The sequence below is a fragment of the Mustela erminea genome, chromosome 13 (genome assembly GCF_009829155.1).
Source record: "Mustela erminea isolate mMusErm1 chromosome 13, mMusErm1.Pri, whole genome shotgun sequence".
In the NCBI taxonomy this organism is placed as follows: Eukaryota; Metazoa; Chordata; class Mammalia; order Carnivora; family Mustelidae; genus Mustela; species Mustela erminea.
In genome coordinates this window covers 36,962,912-36,979,074 of record NC_045626.1, presented here as the reverse complement: position 1 = coordinate 36,979,074, position 16,163 = coordinate 36,962,912, and the positions used below count along the sequence as shown (strand labels likewise).

The 16,163-nt window shown below is 51.9% G+C and overlaps 1 protein-coding gene across 1 annotated transcript in view; it reads left to right on the top strand.

Moving 5' to 3' along the window:
* Positions 1 to 15,549, top strand: part of MAPRE2 (microtubule associated protein RP/EB family member 2) — a 96,275-nt gene extending 80,726 nt beyond the window's left edge. The window contains exons 5-7 of the mRNA XM_032311553.1: positions 4,132 to 4,271; positions 8,408 to 8,566; positions 14,071 to 15,549. Of these exons, the coding sequence (XP_032167444.1) occupies positions 4,132 to 4,271; positions 8,408 to 8,566; positions 14,071 to 14,145 (374 nt within the window). The 3' untranslated portion in view covers positions 14,146 to 15,549. The remainder of the gene's footprint in view (positions 1 to 4,131; positions 4,272 to 8,407; positions 8,567 to 14,070) is intronic.
* Positions 15,550 to 16,163: the final 614 nt, after the last annotated feature.

The following is a 16,163-nucleotide window of genomic DNA, read 5'->3' as shown; positions in this document are numbered from 1 at the left end:
AACAGGTACAGATGCCAGAGGGCAGACCTCCTGCCCCTGCCCTGCAGCAGAGGATGCCAAGTCTGATTTTCTTTGTTTTCATCTTTCACCTCTCGGAGAGATTCACCAGCCACGTGCGAGTGTACCAGGTGAAAGACGGGGACTCCGTGCCCCAAACGGCCTGGACAGGATCCATGAAACACAGGGGGCATTTTAGGGCCAAGACCCTGACCCAAGGTGAAGTTGGGCTCTGCCTGGAGCAAGTGATGTGGTTCCTTGGGAAGAAGCTGCTCCTGGGACAGCATCTGTCCCTGCAGCCACTCCGGCCTGTCCCCCAGGAGCTGTGCTGTGTCTGCTGGGGCGCCCTCTTCCTCTGCCCTCCAGCTTCCGTGTTTATTATAGTTCTCTTTTCTGTTGGTATCGTGGTCTTGCGGGAGGCTTTGGCTTGTCTGTGAGCCTTCCTCTTTGACTTCATATCTAACATTTTAGGTTTTCTTCAAGCTGTCTTTGATGATGTCCTAGAAATATAACACATAATAGCTTTGTTTTACAAGCAATCAGCTTCTGTTCTGTCCATGCTTTTCTTTCAAAATTTGCATGAGACTGGGTAAGGCAGGGTACAGGAATGAGTGATGAATATACGTCCACTACTGTACCTGGCCCCATCGTGGCTGCTGACCTGCCTGGGGAAAAGCACCCAGCGTGGGTCAGGCACACTCTTGGGGAGCCCCTCCTGCAGAGTTGTTTCCTTCAGGAGAGGCCACAGAGAGTTGGCCCAGCACAAGCTAGCTTGTGCCTCTGTACTCAGAGTTAAACGCTCACAGTGACGTACAGTGATGTCCCTACTTGTACTTGGTCCTGATCCCAAGCGATAGCCAAAGGTAATCTTGAAACCAAGTAAGAGCTCGCCTTGTGGGAGGCCGGTGATGTTTTCGTTGGGTGTCCTGCATGTGTTGCCAGCGCGTGCTGTCAGCGACTTTGACGTTGGCATCAGCTCCGCGAGCTGTCGCTGGTAGGTTTATCCTGGATGGCTTTCTCTCCTAGGAGTTGTTTTAATGTATTCTAAAAGCTTGTATTGAGTGTTGCCTCTGGGTCAGGCATGGAAATTGGCCTTGGGAGCATAAAATGGTAAACAAAACAGATGCAACTCCTACTCGGCCGTGTTTAATTCTCCTGGGAGAAGAGGCCTACGGCGAGGGCCACAGCATTGCTGGGGACCTGTGCTGCAGCCTCCCAGAGCAGCAGCATCCAAGCTCAGACCTGTGGGATGCGGCGCTTAGTCACTCAGAGGTGGGGAACAGGAGTGATTCTGGCAGAGGGCTGCCAGCCCGAATCCTGCTGTGTGGTCTGTATTCAGGAACGCTGCCTCGTCCCTGAGAAAGTTGAGTGTGAGCAGCCTGGCCATTCTGACTCCGCTGTCACTCCGTGAAACCCCATGAGCTCCCAAAGAGCAGGGCTCTCTGGCACGACGTGCTTTGTGGTAGGCCCTGGATAAGCGTGTATTTAGTACATAAGAGTTGTTGAACATTGTCTTGAAGCTGCTTTCTGTTGGACTTTATTGGTATTAAAATATGATATACTGCTTATAAAAAGGTCTGAAGTAACTTGATTTTCCAGAAGCTTTTTCCCCAGCGAGGCTGGCTGGTAGCTGCCCTCGGAGGAGGCCCTTGCCAGGTCAGCATGTCCTTCCCCTGTGTCCTCTGCTGTTAGCCACATTGTTTTCTCTACTCTGTTGGCATGGTCTTTAGTGAGCCTGGCCAGTCGGCCTCTAGAAGTGGTGCTCCAGAAGTATCTTCTGTGGACTTCTGCAGAGATAGAGGATCCTTGCAGCCGAATGGGAGTCACAAATGAACCAAAGCCTCAGCTCTCTGGAATCCTTGGGAAGGTCTTCGGCATGGGCGAGGTTTTCAGCTCCCTGAGGATTTACCTTCGGATACTTGAACTGTTAAATTAAGTCGATTCTCAATTTGATTTTCATATTAAAATGTAATGGGCCTTTTCCTAGAAATTTTTAGAAGAAAATTCTTTTTGCCCTTGTCACAGATTCTAAAGGGTGTGATATTGCCAGTGCTTTCTGAGGGGGTGTATGATTTTGCCTTTATACCTGAACTCTTGCGGTTTGCTACGTTATTGTTAGGAGATCGGTTGAAACTTGTAACTGCTGTCAGCACACTTGGCTTCATTAGCCCCTGCCTCTTTCTGATCTGTTAGTACTGATAAACTGGGAAACTAGAAACCACAGAACCAGGTTGTATTTACTTGTTCACGTGTTTATTTCAACATTTGTACCTTCAGAAAATATACGTTCAGCCAGGCGTGGTGCTAAATACTGGGCTTACAAAGGTGAGGGACGCTGGTTCCTTGTGCTCCAAGAGCCTTCTGGAGAAGCAGGGGGTGCGGGAGCATGGCGGGGGATCGGGTGGAGCACCTCCCCACCAGGCTAAGCTGCGTGTGGTGGAGACCAGGTGGGCCCCCGGTAATGGCGCTGCCTTTCTTTTCTTTTCTTTTTTTTTAAGATTTTATTTATTTATTTGACAGAGAGAGAAATCACAAGCAGGCAGAGAGGCAGGCAGAGAGAGAGAGAGGGGGGAAGCAGGCTCCCCTCCGAGCACAGAGCCCGATGCGGGACTCGATCCCAGGACTCCGGGATCATGACCTGAGCCGAAGGCAGCGGCCTAACCCATTGAGCCACCCAGGCGCCCCAGGCGCTGCATTTCTTAATGCACGAAGTGTGTAAATGTCGTTGCACAGTTTTGGCTACAGAGGCCACTTCCTGTGCCTGTCATGTTCTAGATTTTGAGTACCTATTAGGAGCTGAGCTTCCAGTGGGCACGATCTTACCTGACATCAGTGACCTCCTGCTCCGCTCAGTTTCTATCATTATTAGTGGTGCTGTTGAATCACTTGGTCAAGGTGCTAGTTCCCAGACCTTCCCATTGTAAAGGCAAAGGCGTATCTTTTTTCCATTACAGAAAGTAAATTTTAGGACAATACCTTGACATGCATGACTGGCTTATTCCCCCCAAACTTCTCACTTAATGTTTTAGAGTCGGTGAGCCTTTCCTGGACCCGTTACCTTTGTTGCAAAATGGTGATTTTTCCAGGTCTAACGTTTCTTCTGCATTTGCTAGCTGTCCGTGTTCTAGAAAGATTTTCATATCCTCCCTCCCTCCTTCCCTTCCCCCCCTTCTCATCATTCTCCACTAGATTTTTATTGATTGAATGTATTACAGTCCATTAGAGCCATTATTCTTTGATATATAAAACTGCCCTGAGTGTGGCTAAGTCGGAGACATTTTCCCACGGGCCCCTGTGCCTGTTCACATGAGACCGTGAACACATCCTTGCTTCCTGACATGAGGTGTCCCGCCCTGTCCCTTCCCTGCCCCTCCCTTGGAATCCGCCCCCCTCAAGAAGCTCTCTCAGTCCCAGTAAATCCAGACACCAGAGCGTATGGAACAGGGGCACGCGCTGCTCCGGAGAGGTCATGGCTCCCGGACGCTGTCAAGTGGCTGAACCTAGGAAATGGGGCAAAAATAGGCCCTTGTATTGAAGTTTTTCTAAAGTGTTAATCTATCATAAGCTCTTTTTTCTTGTTCATTAGAAACTCCATTATGGTGGTACTTCAAGGTTATCGAAGAGCATTTCCTCTTAAAAAAAAAATCTTAAAATCTTAGTACGAGTCGTTCTTATCTCTACAGAGGGAGAAAGGACAACTTAATCTCATGGTGAAAGGAAAGAGTGCTCAGAAATATTAAATAATTTGCCCAAGTGGACCCTGTCTTTGTACTTTGTGTACTGTTTTTTCCTTTTTTAAAAGATTTTATTTATTTGAGGGAGAGAGAGAGCATGAATGGGGGCAGAGGTAGAGGGAGAGGCAGGCTTCCCACTGAGCAGGAAGCTCAACAATGGGCTCAATCCTGGGACCCCGGGATCATGACCTGAGCCAAAGACAGATGCTTAACCCACAGCCACTCCGGCGCCCCGGTGTGCACTTTGTCTGTGTGTGTGTGTGTGTGCTACTCCTGTGATCGGAAGGGATCATTGGGGCTACCTTCTATACTTTCTGGTAGGCTTTTATATTGTACATTTGTGATCTAAAAAGCATCCTTAATGTTGCCAATATTTGTAATCTGTTCTGCTTACTTTCAGGTGCGGCTAAATCCAGTCCAGCGTCTAAGCCGGGATCCACACCTTCTCGTCCCTCATCAGCCAAAAGGGCTTCGTCCAGCAGCTCAGCATCCAAATCTGATAAAGATTTAGAAACACAGGTCATACAGCTAAATGAACAGGTAACTCATCAGCCCTGGCCAGGTCTCTGAGAGGGGAGGGAGGGAGCAAACACCTAGGTCTGAGGTAAGGGAGCGGGGGCAGTAGTTTCAAGCAAGTAGGGATTAAAGAAATAGTTCAGGCAGATAAAATCAGTGGCCCACTAGGAACAAAAGATGTTAATCAGAAATCAAAGCGGTACATTAATACAGAAGGACTCGGCCTCACGTAAATGCAGGTCCACAGGCCAACATCTCTCTCCCCACCTCACCCCCCACCACACACACACCACCTCAAGGCCCAGTCACCAGCTCCAGGCTACACCACGGCCTCTCTGCCCACTTCCGGCCAGGCTAGATACCATTCACTCTTTCTCCTTCCTTTATATGGCAGCAGCTATTTGTCAGGCCTGTCCTCTGGGACAGACCCCATGCTGGGTGCTACTAACATAATGGGTAGTGAGAGAGAGACCTTTGACCTTCCCTTCCCTTGTAGGACTGAGAGCAGTGGTCTGAGGTGGGCGATTATGCCAGCAAAGTGAACACAGGACACTTCCCAGAGGTTGGATGCCACAGAAGCACCAAGCCCAATACTTGGGGGTTAGAAAGGCCCCAGTTGTGTTTTAAGTTGAAAAATGTTCTTTTTTGTCTAAATCTAGCTCTCCTATCATGGAAATTTTCAATATAAAAGTTTAGGTATGATGTCTACCTACCAGTAGCTAGTTTTGCCTAGGATTAGATGTCGTTGAAAGGTACTAAAACCACTGGGAGCACAAGGCCGCCTACAGAAGACGCCTCCCCCGACCTGAGTGAGGAGAGAGTCCTGTATCCTGGCTGCTCCCACCACTGGGAGAGGAGCCTTTATTCATGGTTCTTAGGCTGTTCCCAGAAGAGTGGCCAGGCCATTCCTGGTGATTAATCTGATTCCTGATGAGCCAGCACGAGTCTGGAAACAGTTTTGAGATAACTGTATATTTGCAGTCAGGAGTCTAGTTTGAAAGCGGGGGTCGCTTAGGCGCATCTCTACAATTCTGATCACTTTAATGAAAATGGTGTGAACCCCAGAGTCATCCAGTGGGTACGACTTTGATTTGGAAACTGTGGAATGTTCCAACTACCTGCTGATTCTCAGTTTGAGCCTATACAGAATTTCCAGAAGTAGGTTCTTCTTAAATAAAAGGCTGGTGGTGCAGCCTCAGTGAGCCGTGGGCCACATACCCAAGTCTCCGAGCAGATCCGAACAGACCTAGAGAGAATCAGGCATGGGTCTCAGATGCTTTAGATTTATAACCCTTTCTCCTTAGGAACCCAAGTCCTTTTGGTATCTTTATTACCTCTCATTCTGTCACCATCTCTTTCCTCCCTGTGGTCTCCCTCTACCACACCCAAGTTTCCAACCTTCCAACCCAAAGTATAACGACACGGAAACCTCAAGATCCTTCCTGCCCTTCTCCCACTTGGCCTTAGCCAGACAGACCCCCTTCCGCTCCTTGGGGCTGGCTCCGTGCTCCCATTAGCTGTCCAGTTACTCAAAGAGCCTCCCATCCCCCAGAGACCCAGAACTCATCTTCTCGTCCAAAAACATCACTCTAACGGGGAGAGGGAGAAGAGTGAGAGGAGCTTTCCAATGAGCTTATAATTCCTTTGTTGCTTCCAGAGGGCTTCACTGCCCCTGTCTGCCCCATGCTCACCAAGGAGGGCTATGTCCGTTCGCCTGTCCGTTGTGAGCGTTCTTCCAACTGTTCACTGAACACGGACTCTGGATCCATAGCCCTGTTTCTGTGTTCTCCCTCCGTTTTCTGTCCCGGGGAGCAAGGGGGCCTTGCTGATGCTGGCGGGGAGCCACAGGGCATCACTGTGCAAGGACGGAGGACTCCGGGACGAGGAAGGGCTGGGTGGAGACGCCTCGGCTGCAGAGTGAATTACAGTCGTAATAGGGCAAGTGATGAGTGCCATAAACTTGAAGAATTCTCATTTACTTGGCCTCCTGCCTCTGTTCAGGCGGTCTCCCATGACAATTCCAGCGGTAGAAACGAATCAAAAGACAGAGGGGAGGGACGCCTGGGTGGCTCGCTTGGTCCGTTGAGCGCCCGACTCTTGCTTTCAGCTCAAGTCTTGATCTCAAGGTGGGGAGACAGAGCCCTGCGCTGGGCTCCTGCTGGGCACGGAGCCTGCTCAAGATCCTCCCTCCCTCTCTTCCCGCACCCCTGCTCACTCTTTCTCTCTTAAAAAGCAGGACAAGATGACAACTAAAATCCTGAGGGCTGTGTGTGGAGCGCGGGTCAGCAGACAGGCAGTGGGCGGCGGGGGGGGTGTCACCGCCGTGCTCAGGGGCCCCTCGGGCTGGAGAGTGGGCGCTGGTTGGCCCCGGGCAGACACGGGGGGCGGGGTGGGCAACAGAGCTGGGAGGTCACTGAGAGGGAGGGGAGAGGACTTGCCCTTCTTGTCTCTTCCTCTGACATACTCAGGGGTCCGTCCCCAGTGTCCCTTCCACCGCTTTGGCCTCTGTGGTGATACCTCAGGTTTGGCCTGGCATCAGCTCCCGGGACTGGGACTGGGAACGTGGACTTTGCTTGGCCACTTCACCTGTCCTCATACACTCCAGCCCCTGTTGGTCTTTACTGGGGATGTTCACAGCTGTGCCTCCGTTCCCCAGCGCATCTGGAGAACCACCAGAGGCCAGCCTGGGCTGGAAGTTTCTCCAGAAGCCTCAGCCCCTGTATGCTGTACAGACCACAGCTCTCTCGAGAGGCAGCAAACCTGGTTTCCATGGGTTGGATGCATCCAGAGACCCTTCTTGCCTCATCTGGGGAGAGCTGGCAGACTCAGACACCTGAAGTGCCACGGTCTATCTGCTGGCACCACCGCGGGCTGCAGAGGGACCCCGTGGCCCAGCCTCAGGAAGGGGTTGGTTTGTTTTACAACAAGGAACGATTTCTGGAATAAGGGAAGTTTTCTTCTTCCTCTACTTAAGGCTTCTGGTGGCCTTCAGGTTTTACAAATAACCCAACCATCTTATCAGAAATAAGAGGGAAAGCTAGTGAGACACTCAGCGGCCTTGAGAGCCGCGTGGGAGGGGGTCTGTGAGGTGAGCTCTGCGGGGCCATATCGCTGGGTCTTGGACCCAGTGTGCAGGAAGGGGACGGATGGACCAGTAACTCCAGCCAGATCAATAGCAGTACGAAAGCCCAGAATTATCAGAGAAGAAAATTTCCCTTCCAAAGGTAATTTTTAGAAATTCTGTTAGGGTGATTTTAGTACACTGAATGAGACTTCACCTTAGGAGCATGAGCGATTTAATTTACCTCCTAAAGGATATTGTCTACGTAAATCTAAACACACAGGGGCTTTAAAAAAAAAAAAAAAGGATTCCCAGGAAGCAGGCACAGTGTGATGGTTTGGGCCCGTGTGTACCTGATGTGCCCATTTAGGATTGGACACCCAGTCTGTTGACGCCACTGTCCGTGTTCTTCAGCCCAGGTGTTGCCTCCTTCCTACACCATCTCTGTCACCACTGTGAGAGGCCGCACAGCCCTAGTGGAAGGTCCTGGAATCGCATTCGGGAGGAAAAGGGAATGAAGGGCTGCTTGGCTGAGGGCACGGGGCTTCCTCATCTTCTTCCCCCTGCACTCCCTGCAGTGGCCCCAGAGCCAGAACCAGAGGACTTCAACCTGATCCACTCAGCCAGGCTCTCCGTCTCACCCAGTTGTCCTTGTGTAACTGGGACCCCGTTTCTCCATAGAAAGCATCTGTCTAGGATACTCAGGGACATTTATGAAGGGCTCCAAAACAAAGGGTGGCTCTTCTGAAGAAAGGAGGGTCCTCAGGATACATCTAAACTCACCACAGCAGCAGCCTCTCTGCCCTGCCTCCCCTCAGAGGATGAACAGGGTAGGAGAAGGATGTGCTGTAGCCCGTGTTAGCAGGCAAGGAGGGGAACTTGCTCGGAGCCCGTATGCCACCGTGTTGAGCAGAAGAATCCGTTCAACAGTGGTTATGAACATCAGTTGGCAGAGGGCACGACTGGCCTGCTGGCGGAGTTGACCTTGTGGCCAAGGCTCGAGCTCCGTTGCACGTCTGTTGTTTCCCGTCTATATAGAAAGGCGTATTCTTACACTGTTTTTTGGGTTTTCTTTCCTTCTACCCCCACTCCCTTGCAGGTACATTCATTAAAACTTGCCCTCGAAGGTGTGGAAAAGGAGAGAGATTTCTACTTTGGCAAGTTGAGAGAGATTGAGCTACTCTGCCAAGAACACGGGCAGGAAAACGATGACCTCGTGCAGCGACTAATGGAAGTCCTCTATGCTTCGGAAGAACATGTAAGTGTGAGGAGAGCCCTTGACTGCTGCGTTCTAAAGCGATGTCGTTGGTCAGGGCAGTGATCAGTGGGCCTTCAGATGCCCTGGGACCTCGGAGAATGAGGACTCCATGCATTGGTTATTCCCAGAGGAATAAGTATCACTATCATCGCGATTTTTTGACCCACGTGTATTCATGAATCCATCTGGGAAGAGATGAGTGGCCAGGGCTGGGGGAGAGGAGGAGGTCTGACTGAGAAAAATAGGTTGATGCAGCCAGGTACCAAGTGGTTTTCAGCTCTGAGCAGCGGAGCAGCAAGAATGTGTGTAAGATTCTTCCTGACAGAACAGAGTATGGTTAGAGGAAGAATTCGTCTAAATGTTTTTCCCATCCCCATCAGCCTCACAACTGCCTGTTTTTATTGCAGTGCTGGTTGTCTTGGTTCCTCATTGGCAGTGCAGACCAGCTCTACGCAACAGCTCTTAGCTGAAAAATATTTTTAGAAGGCCTCCTCTGGGGGTGTCTGGCTCACTCAGTCGGAAGAGCCCTGCAACTCTTGATATCTGGGTCATGAGTGCAAGTCCCATGTTGGGCAGAGAGATTATGTAAATCTTAAAAAACAAAAATTAAAAAAAAAAGAAAGACGGCCTCCTCTCTGGGCAGGACTAGCAGGGCTTCTCCTCAGGAGTGGGAGGGGGAGCGGTGGGAGGGGAATCCCAGCATGTGGATTCCATCCCGGTGATGGAAAGCAGGTGTGAGGAACAGCCGAGGAACGAGACTCAGGGGCAGAAGGGAAGAGCGGAGGGGGGGGGGGGGGGGGGGGGGGGGAGATGAGTGAGGGGCTGGGCAGCAAGGCAGGAGTGGGAGCCTGACCAGGAGCCCCCCCCACCCCCGTGGAAGGTGTGAAAGAGGGGTCTGGGCTGGGGTTTCGAGCTATTCCCTAGGCCAGGCTGCAGCTGGTGGAAGCGTCTGAGGCTACTGAACTTGGACACCCAGGGCCCCTCCCAGGGTTCTGGGGGTGAGCCGTGTTTGTCACTTCCACCCACTGGGAACAAGTCACCGGCAAGTTTACTTTAGGACTTATTCCAGCCCAATACCAGGCAAATGTTTACTCCTTGCTAGATCTGGAATCCTAGAGATGAGATTTTCTAAAACAGCCCAGGGTTTGAGGCCTCCTCGGCTACATTTTTTGTTCCCTTCCCCCAGCCCATATTTTTGTTTTGTTTTGTTTTGTTTTGTTTTGAAGCCTCTTTCTCAGTTATCATTGGCTCAGACTGTAGATCTTGAAGCACCGAGAAGCTTCCTGTCCAGGTCCCAGAGGCAGAGATGGCTTCACAAAATACGGTTCTCAATGTTTTCAGATCTGATGGCAGAAACGTCCTGATTTCTAGTGTGCCAGCAGCAGCCGGAATGCTTGTGGCCCGAGTGCTTGCTTGCTTATTAGAGGCTAAAGCCAACCGGTCTCCATGGCGCCCCCTTCTGAAGGACCAGGCTCACTGACAGAGGAAGGCAGTGGCAGCATCAGCACGTCCCAGCCCTGTGCTGTGGGCAGGAGGAGAACCCTTCCGACAGCCACCTCACTCGGGTCTTGTCCCAAGAGGGAGTTCTTGTGCAGGACCTGCTCAGGTGCCCTCCAAGCTCAGAGCTGACATGGATCCCTGAGCTCTGGCTCACAGCCAGCAGGGCCGCCCTGGGTGAGAGTTCCTGACTTCTGAGTGTGACCTCAGGGGATTCCGCCCCGTGCCTGTTGTTCAGTTAAATACAGACGCACCCTAAGTTGCGTTTCAGGGACAGGTGTTTGCCGGAGAGGCTTCTTCTCTAAGTCTTTATTTGGTGATGGCTGGTCTTTGATTCTTGGGAGTCAATCCTAGAATAGAATGTTTGGAAGATGTGGAAATCCAGATGGGAGTTTGCATACAGAAGTAAACAGGGGTGGTTCAGTTCACCGTTGTAGAAACCTAATGGAAGTTTCCAAAGCAGATCACCAGACAGCCTTCTCGTGCCCCTCTTTATCATCCTCAGGATCTTTTTCCCTTTGGGGCCACAGGTATCTGGACTTAGTCATTGCTTAGCTGCTGCCTTGTCCATCTGTCAGCTGAGGTGTGCCTGCTTATATAAACAGGCACTTAATTCCCAAGGCACTGTCACAAAAGTCACTGTTGGGTGATCTAAAGATTCCTCTCCACGCAACCGAGAGCTCTGGGGAAGAGCCTGTGTTTCTGTCACTGGACTAAGGCTTGGGTGGACAGAAAGGGACAGAGGCACTGCCTCAGCGAGGGGCCACTGACTGGACTATGTCAGGTGTGACCCATGCGGTAAGAGAGGCATAAACTTGTGTGGCGAGCCTACGACGACAGCCCGGAGTGACAAGCAGATACTCTAGAGAAGAGGACGTTGGGGTGGGTGTGAAGAATGACGGGGAAGAGCAGCTGCACAGAGCTAGGGAAGGGAGAGGATTGTGCAGGCAGAGGAAGCCGGGTGGGCACAGCCCTGAGCCAAGAACGGCCAGATGTGGCCGGTGTGACCGGGCACGTGAGCCTCCTGAGTGCCCCCAGCCCCATCGAGGAAGTCGGGAGCCGCCGTTAACTGTCCTCCTTCCTTTGCCCCCATTTTCCTCCTATGGCAGGCAAGAGCCTTCCCACAGGCTTCCAACTTGCTGCTCTTTCCACTGAGATCATGAGAATGATGAACTCTAGGCTCGCTCACAGCCAAACCTTGAGAAAGCTCTGATGATAGGCAAACACTAGAATTCAGCCCGTAGTGCTCCAGGGCATTGTCTGGCATAGGTTTTGCCTGGCTTCCACTTCCATGCGGGTTTCAGTTGTTCCTTTTCATGGAGGGCATCAGAAAATTTTTCTTCCTGGGAGCTTACCTAGGCTGGTGTGAGCTGGGAGCACTTGGCTGTGATACGTAGTCCAACCGCCTCAGCCTTCCAGATCTGTTCTGCAGACCTTCACACCTTAACCTGCACCCCTAGCATTAGCAATTGCATTAGCAATCCCTTGATAAGCTGGGAGGTTTGCACTTTATCCTGGTAAGAGTCTGGAGTCCACAGTTCCCGCAGGCAGATGACGTCACCGTGAGAGCTCCCTTGGCCCGCTGCAGACAGCAGTGCCCCCTGGCTTGCCAAGTAGGAAGGGGAGACCAGTGGTGAGGTCTGAACTCATGGGTTCCTGGTCCCACAACTTGTTACAGGCCCATGGTGTGGTATCCAAGTCTTTGACTTTCAGTCCTGGGTTAACCCCACTATTGCGCAGTTAACTCCCAACTGTGCTGTAAGCAAATGCGATCTTCAAAATGTCAAACAGATCCTCAGGTCTGAGACCTCCCGTGCACCTAACACACACTAAACAACTAAGGAACGCACACTTGTGGCCTGCTGCAGTCCTAGCTGGAGGAAAGGCAGGTACCGCACTAGCAGTACAGCGTTAGGGTGATGGATGAAATAGCATCCCTGACCCCACTCAGGGCTGCGGTGCGTCGCCTGACCGAAGCCGAGCCAGGACGTGAAGCTGAGAGTAGTTGACACTGGGGAGAGGGTAGGAGAGCGGCATCAGGAAGGAACATGTGGCAGAATGGACGCCGGGGAGTTCCCAGGCTCCCACTCCTGGTAAAGACCCATGACCACTAGACTTCTTTTTCGCCCCTAGACAGGAGGGAGAACCCTCACTGGGAGAGGGCAGTGACTTGCGCGGTCTTGTACTATGCCCACAGATACTCCCCTGCTCCCCTAGGAATGCCACTGTCAGTTGAGGTCAGTTGCTCTTTCGGAGCAGCGAGGACCACCCTCATCTCACACAAGGCTGTAGGCCAGGCTGCTGCCCCGGAGGCTGCACTGAGGGCCCAGGGGTGCGGGGCAGGGGGGGACATTCTGAGGCCAGAATCAAATACGGTTAAGCCATGAAGGAGTTGGGGGGCCCCGAAGACAGAGTGTGGGCAGAGCAGGATCTTGGGCCTTGGCACATCGCGGTGGAGTAGTTCCGGGGGATGGGAAGAGGGATGGTCCTGGGCATGGGGAGAGCTGACTGTTACTAAACATTATGCCTCTGGACCCCGAGCTGTAAGGGATAGGGCTAGATTGGAACCAGGGTCTTCAGTGTGATGTTCCTTTCTACTGTTGTCACAGAAAAGGTTACATTTTTAAAATCTTTCCACTTCTAGAATATATTTCAAAGAATTCTCCCACCATGAAATATTTGCAGCTCACAATAGGTGTTATGAACAGCCCAACCTTGTAGGCACCTTCCCTTCTTGAATTCCTTGACTCCTCTGTTGAATTCAGGGACTCCACTGACTCACCGATCAGTGAAGCTCTTGGGAAACTGTTAAATGGGTGCCCCTGTTATAATTCTCCATTGTAGAGATGGGAAAACTAAGGCACACGGTGGTTGAGTAACGTGCTCATCTGTTCCTGGGTCCTCAGGGATTTCTTCCTCTCAGCGCAACCTGTACCAAGTTGGGAAGTAAGCAAGTGTGACACAGATGGGTGAGGTCCCATCCCTGACTTGAGTAACCTGAGGCCACCGTGTTGGAGACACATGAGCTTCCATGCCCAAGTTTTGTAGCTAAGGAGGAAACTGAGTGCTGCCGGCCCAGGGAAAGCAAGCACCGGGGCTCAGGGGGAGAAGACCCTACCGTGGCTAGGGGGCTGGGCTTGTCCGGGGCTATAGGGCATAGACCTGGCAGGAAGGCGGGTGGGGTACTGGGGTTGAGAAAGGAGCGAGTGTGGCGGGTGTGAGGCCGCCAGCACTCCTGTGGGTCCCACGTGCGTTCCTGAGGGAGCAGTGGCCCCCTTGGCTCAGGTGATAAGAGCCGCTTGCTTCCTGTGTCAGAACATAACAGAAGTTGCAGATGCAGCCAGCCAGGGCTGATGTTCCCTGGAGCGGTGCTCACGGGGGTTAGAGGAACGAATGAAAGGGTTCTAGAATACCTCCACCCTCTGGATCCTGTCCCTGAAGTACTTAGGTTCCCAAAGCAGACATCCCAAAGTCCTTGAGCCATGGCTGCTGACCCCCCTGCCGCCCTCCCTTGCCTTATGACTCGGACGGGGGCATCTCCACAGCCGAGGAGTATCCGATCTCCCACAGGGTCTGTTTCAGTAAGAAGAGTGACAGGGCAGGAAAGGAAGCCGAAGTGTTGCATCACCTGCCGGCAGGGTGGGGCTGACCCTCCACCACCCACAGTGGCCCAGGGCTCTGCCTTTTCACAGCATGTTCTCCTGCGTGGTCATGATGCTTTGGAGACTGTGCCTTGGTTGACTCTTTCACGAGGGTAGGAATGTAGAAATGTGTCCCATGAAGGAATGTTAGGTGCGTCACACCTGACCGCTGTGTTCTAGAATGACAAGTCCTTGGAGAGAGGAAGCAGTGGCATCTGGGGGTGCATCGGCTCGGAGAGTGGGAGAGCCCTGGCTGGCAAGGGGGGTCCTCGCACATGCTGTCTGGGGAGAGGGAGTGCTCTGGACGCTGCGGGGCCTCCAACCCAGTCCATAGTTCCAGCTGAAACCTCTCCCCCTGTCTGGCAGGAGGGCCACCCGGAAGAGGCCGAGGCTGAGGACCAAGTCCATGACCAGCAGCCCCAGCAGCAGGAAGAGTACTGAAGCGTCCTGGCCCCTTGCGCCTTCAGCTGTGCGTGGGAACTTTTCTTCTGGAGAAACGTGTGGCCTCAAGCTCAACAGAAACCAGTCGTTCCCAGTCTGCCGTTAACATCAACGCACTGTTGCATCCGCCAGCCACCGCGCTCGGTTCCCATTTCCTTTGCCAAGACCCGTTAGCAGCCGGCCGTTGGGCGGCCTGAGAGGTCACGGGGTCACATACCTACCACTTCACCACTTGGCTGCTTGGGATTGATTCTGCTCTTCTCATTTCTTTCCGGGACAGCTCTCCCCACCGCCCCCCCACCACCCCCTTTTTATCCTGGTGTGAAACAATGGTAATTTGATATATGGTATTTATATTGGCATTTCTCAACCAGTGTCACTAGATGTCACACATTCGTGGTGCTTTGATGTTTGCAAGTCTAACCTCTGAACGTAAATTTGGTCAAATGATAAATTGGAGCAAAGGGAAAGAGATCCTTGATATGAAAGCCATAAGGACAGTGACTTGTTTTATAGGGAAAAAGTTTCCCCCTCGACTCCCAACACTAAAGGGAAAAAAAAAAAAAATGGAATCAAAACTAGGACTTCAGGGCCCAGCAGTATTTCTCCCTGAGCACAGCAGACGGCCACACAGTGAGTTTCGAAAGACATTCACTCGAGGACACCCCCATCCCCACTTCGCCCTCCGACTGCTTGCCCTCCCCTCCCCCACCCGGGTTCTCATGCTTTTTTCTTTCTCAGGGTCCTCTTTGGTGGGCAGCCACTCTCCCCAAAAGCTGTCATCAATTACCTACAGTCCAGAGGGGGTCTGCGTAGGTGCAGGTCCTCCTGCCTCTCTCTGGCTTTCAGCCCAAAGCCTGTCCTCCATGTTAGGGGACTCCTCCTCCAGAATGACTTCAGGGTGTGCGCCCCTGAGGGGCAGGGCTCTGCGTCGTGCTGCACGCTCGCTGCCAAGTGAAGACCTTCTTACTAGGAGCGTCATTCCAAGGGAGACTCCGGATTCTGAAGTCTGGTGTTGACACTGGAATGACAGCACAGGAAAAAAAATCTATGACTCCCCATACCTTCGGGAAAAGGAATTTCCCTCGTTAATACTCCGGCCCTCCTTGTCATTGATAACCGTGGCAATTCGCAAATAGAGGAAACATTAATGAATTAAAAGCATTCCTTATTTTTTTAACTAATATTTGCACATTTTCTTAGTATCTTTCCAAATCTCTGCCTCTCTTATTCCTCTGACAGATGGTATCCCTTCCTGGATCATTCATTTCACTTGGTTTCCTAACTTTAGATGTACTTCACTTGTTATTTGACTTAGCAGGTGCAAGAACAAACAAGTGTGCCCGCCCCACTGGCCTCTTAACTGAAAAGCTTAAAATAAATTTCTGAAATATGTATCCGAAAGCTTTGACATTTCTTTATTAATTGATGGAATACTAATTCTAAATTCTAGCATTGGAGCTTGCCACCAAAAGAAGTCTTCCCACAATCTCTCGCAGCAAAGTGGTATTTGAGTTACCGGTGAACACGATGGCTTGTATTTGTGAGGTTATTACAACGCACTGTGCATAACTGGACAGACATTCTGTGGTGTTTGGTTTCCCTTCCTTCTCTCTCCCGCCTGCTTTGCGCGGCGGCGGCAGCTCCCTTCTCTCGGGCTGGACAGCCTGGCTCTCGGCAGTGACATCCTCCCACACCTGGGTACAGGTGGTGGTTGTGCTATGCTCGGCCGCACGCTTACCGGTGTGGTCCCTCCCGGCTGTTTGTACGAACTTTCCTTTTGTAAAAATCGCTCTTGTACAGAGGCACAGTAAATAACTCCACGCGCAGAGCATGCTTCGGTGGTTGCTAGGCAGAGACATCTCAGTGATGCCCAGTGCCTGGTGGACCGCGGCCGGAATTGCCGGCATGGGGGTGGGTGTGATGTGATGATGGCGGAAGTTGCCTCAGCCTCGCGGGGGACAGCTGCTCTGCCTCCCCCTGGTGCCCCAGCCTTGTCAGCTAGGAAAGCTACTGGC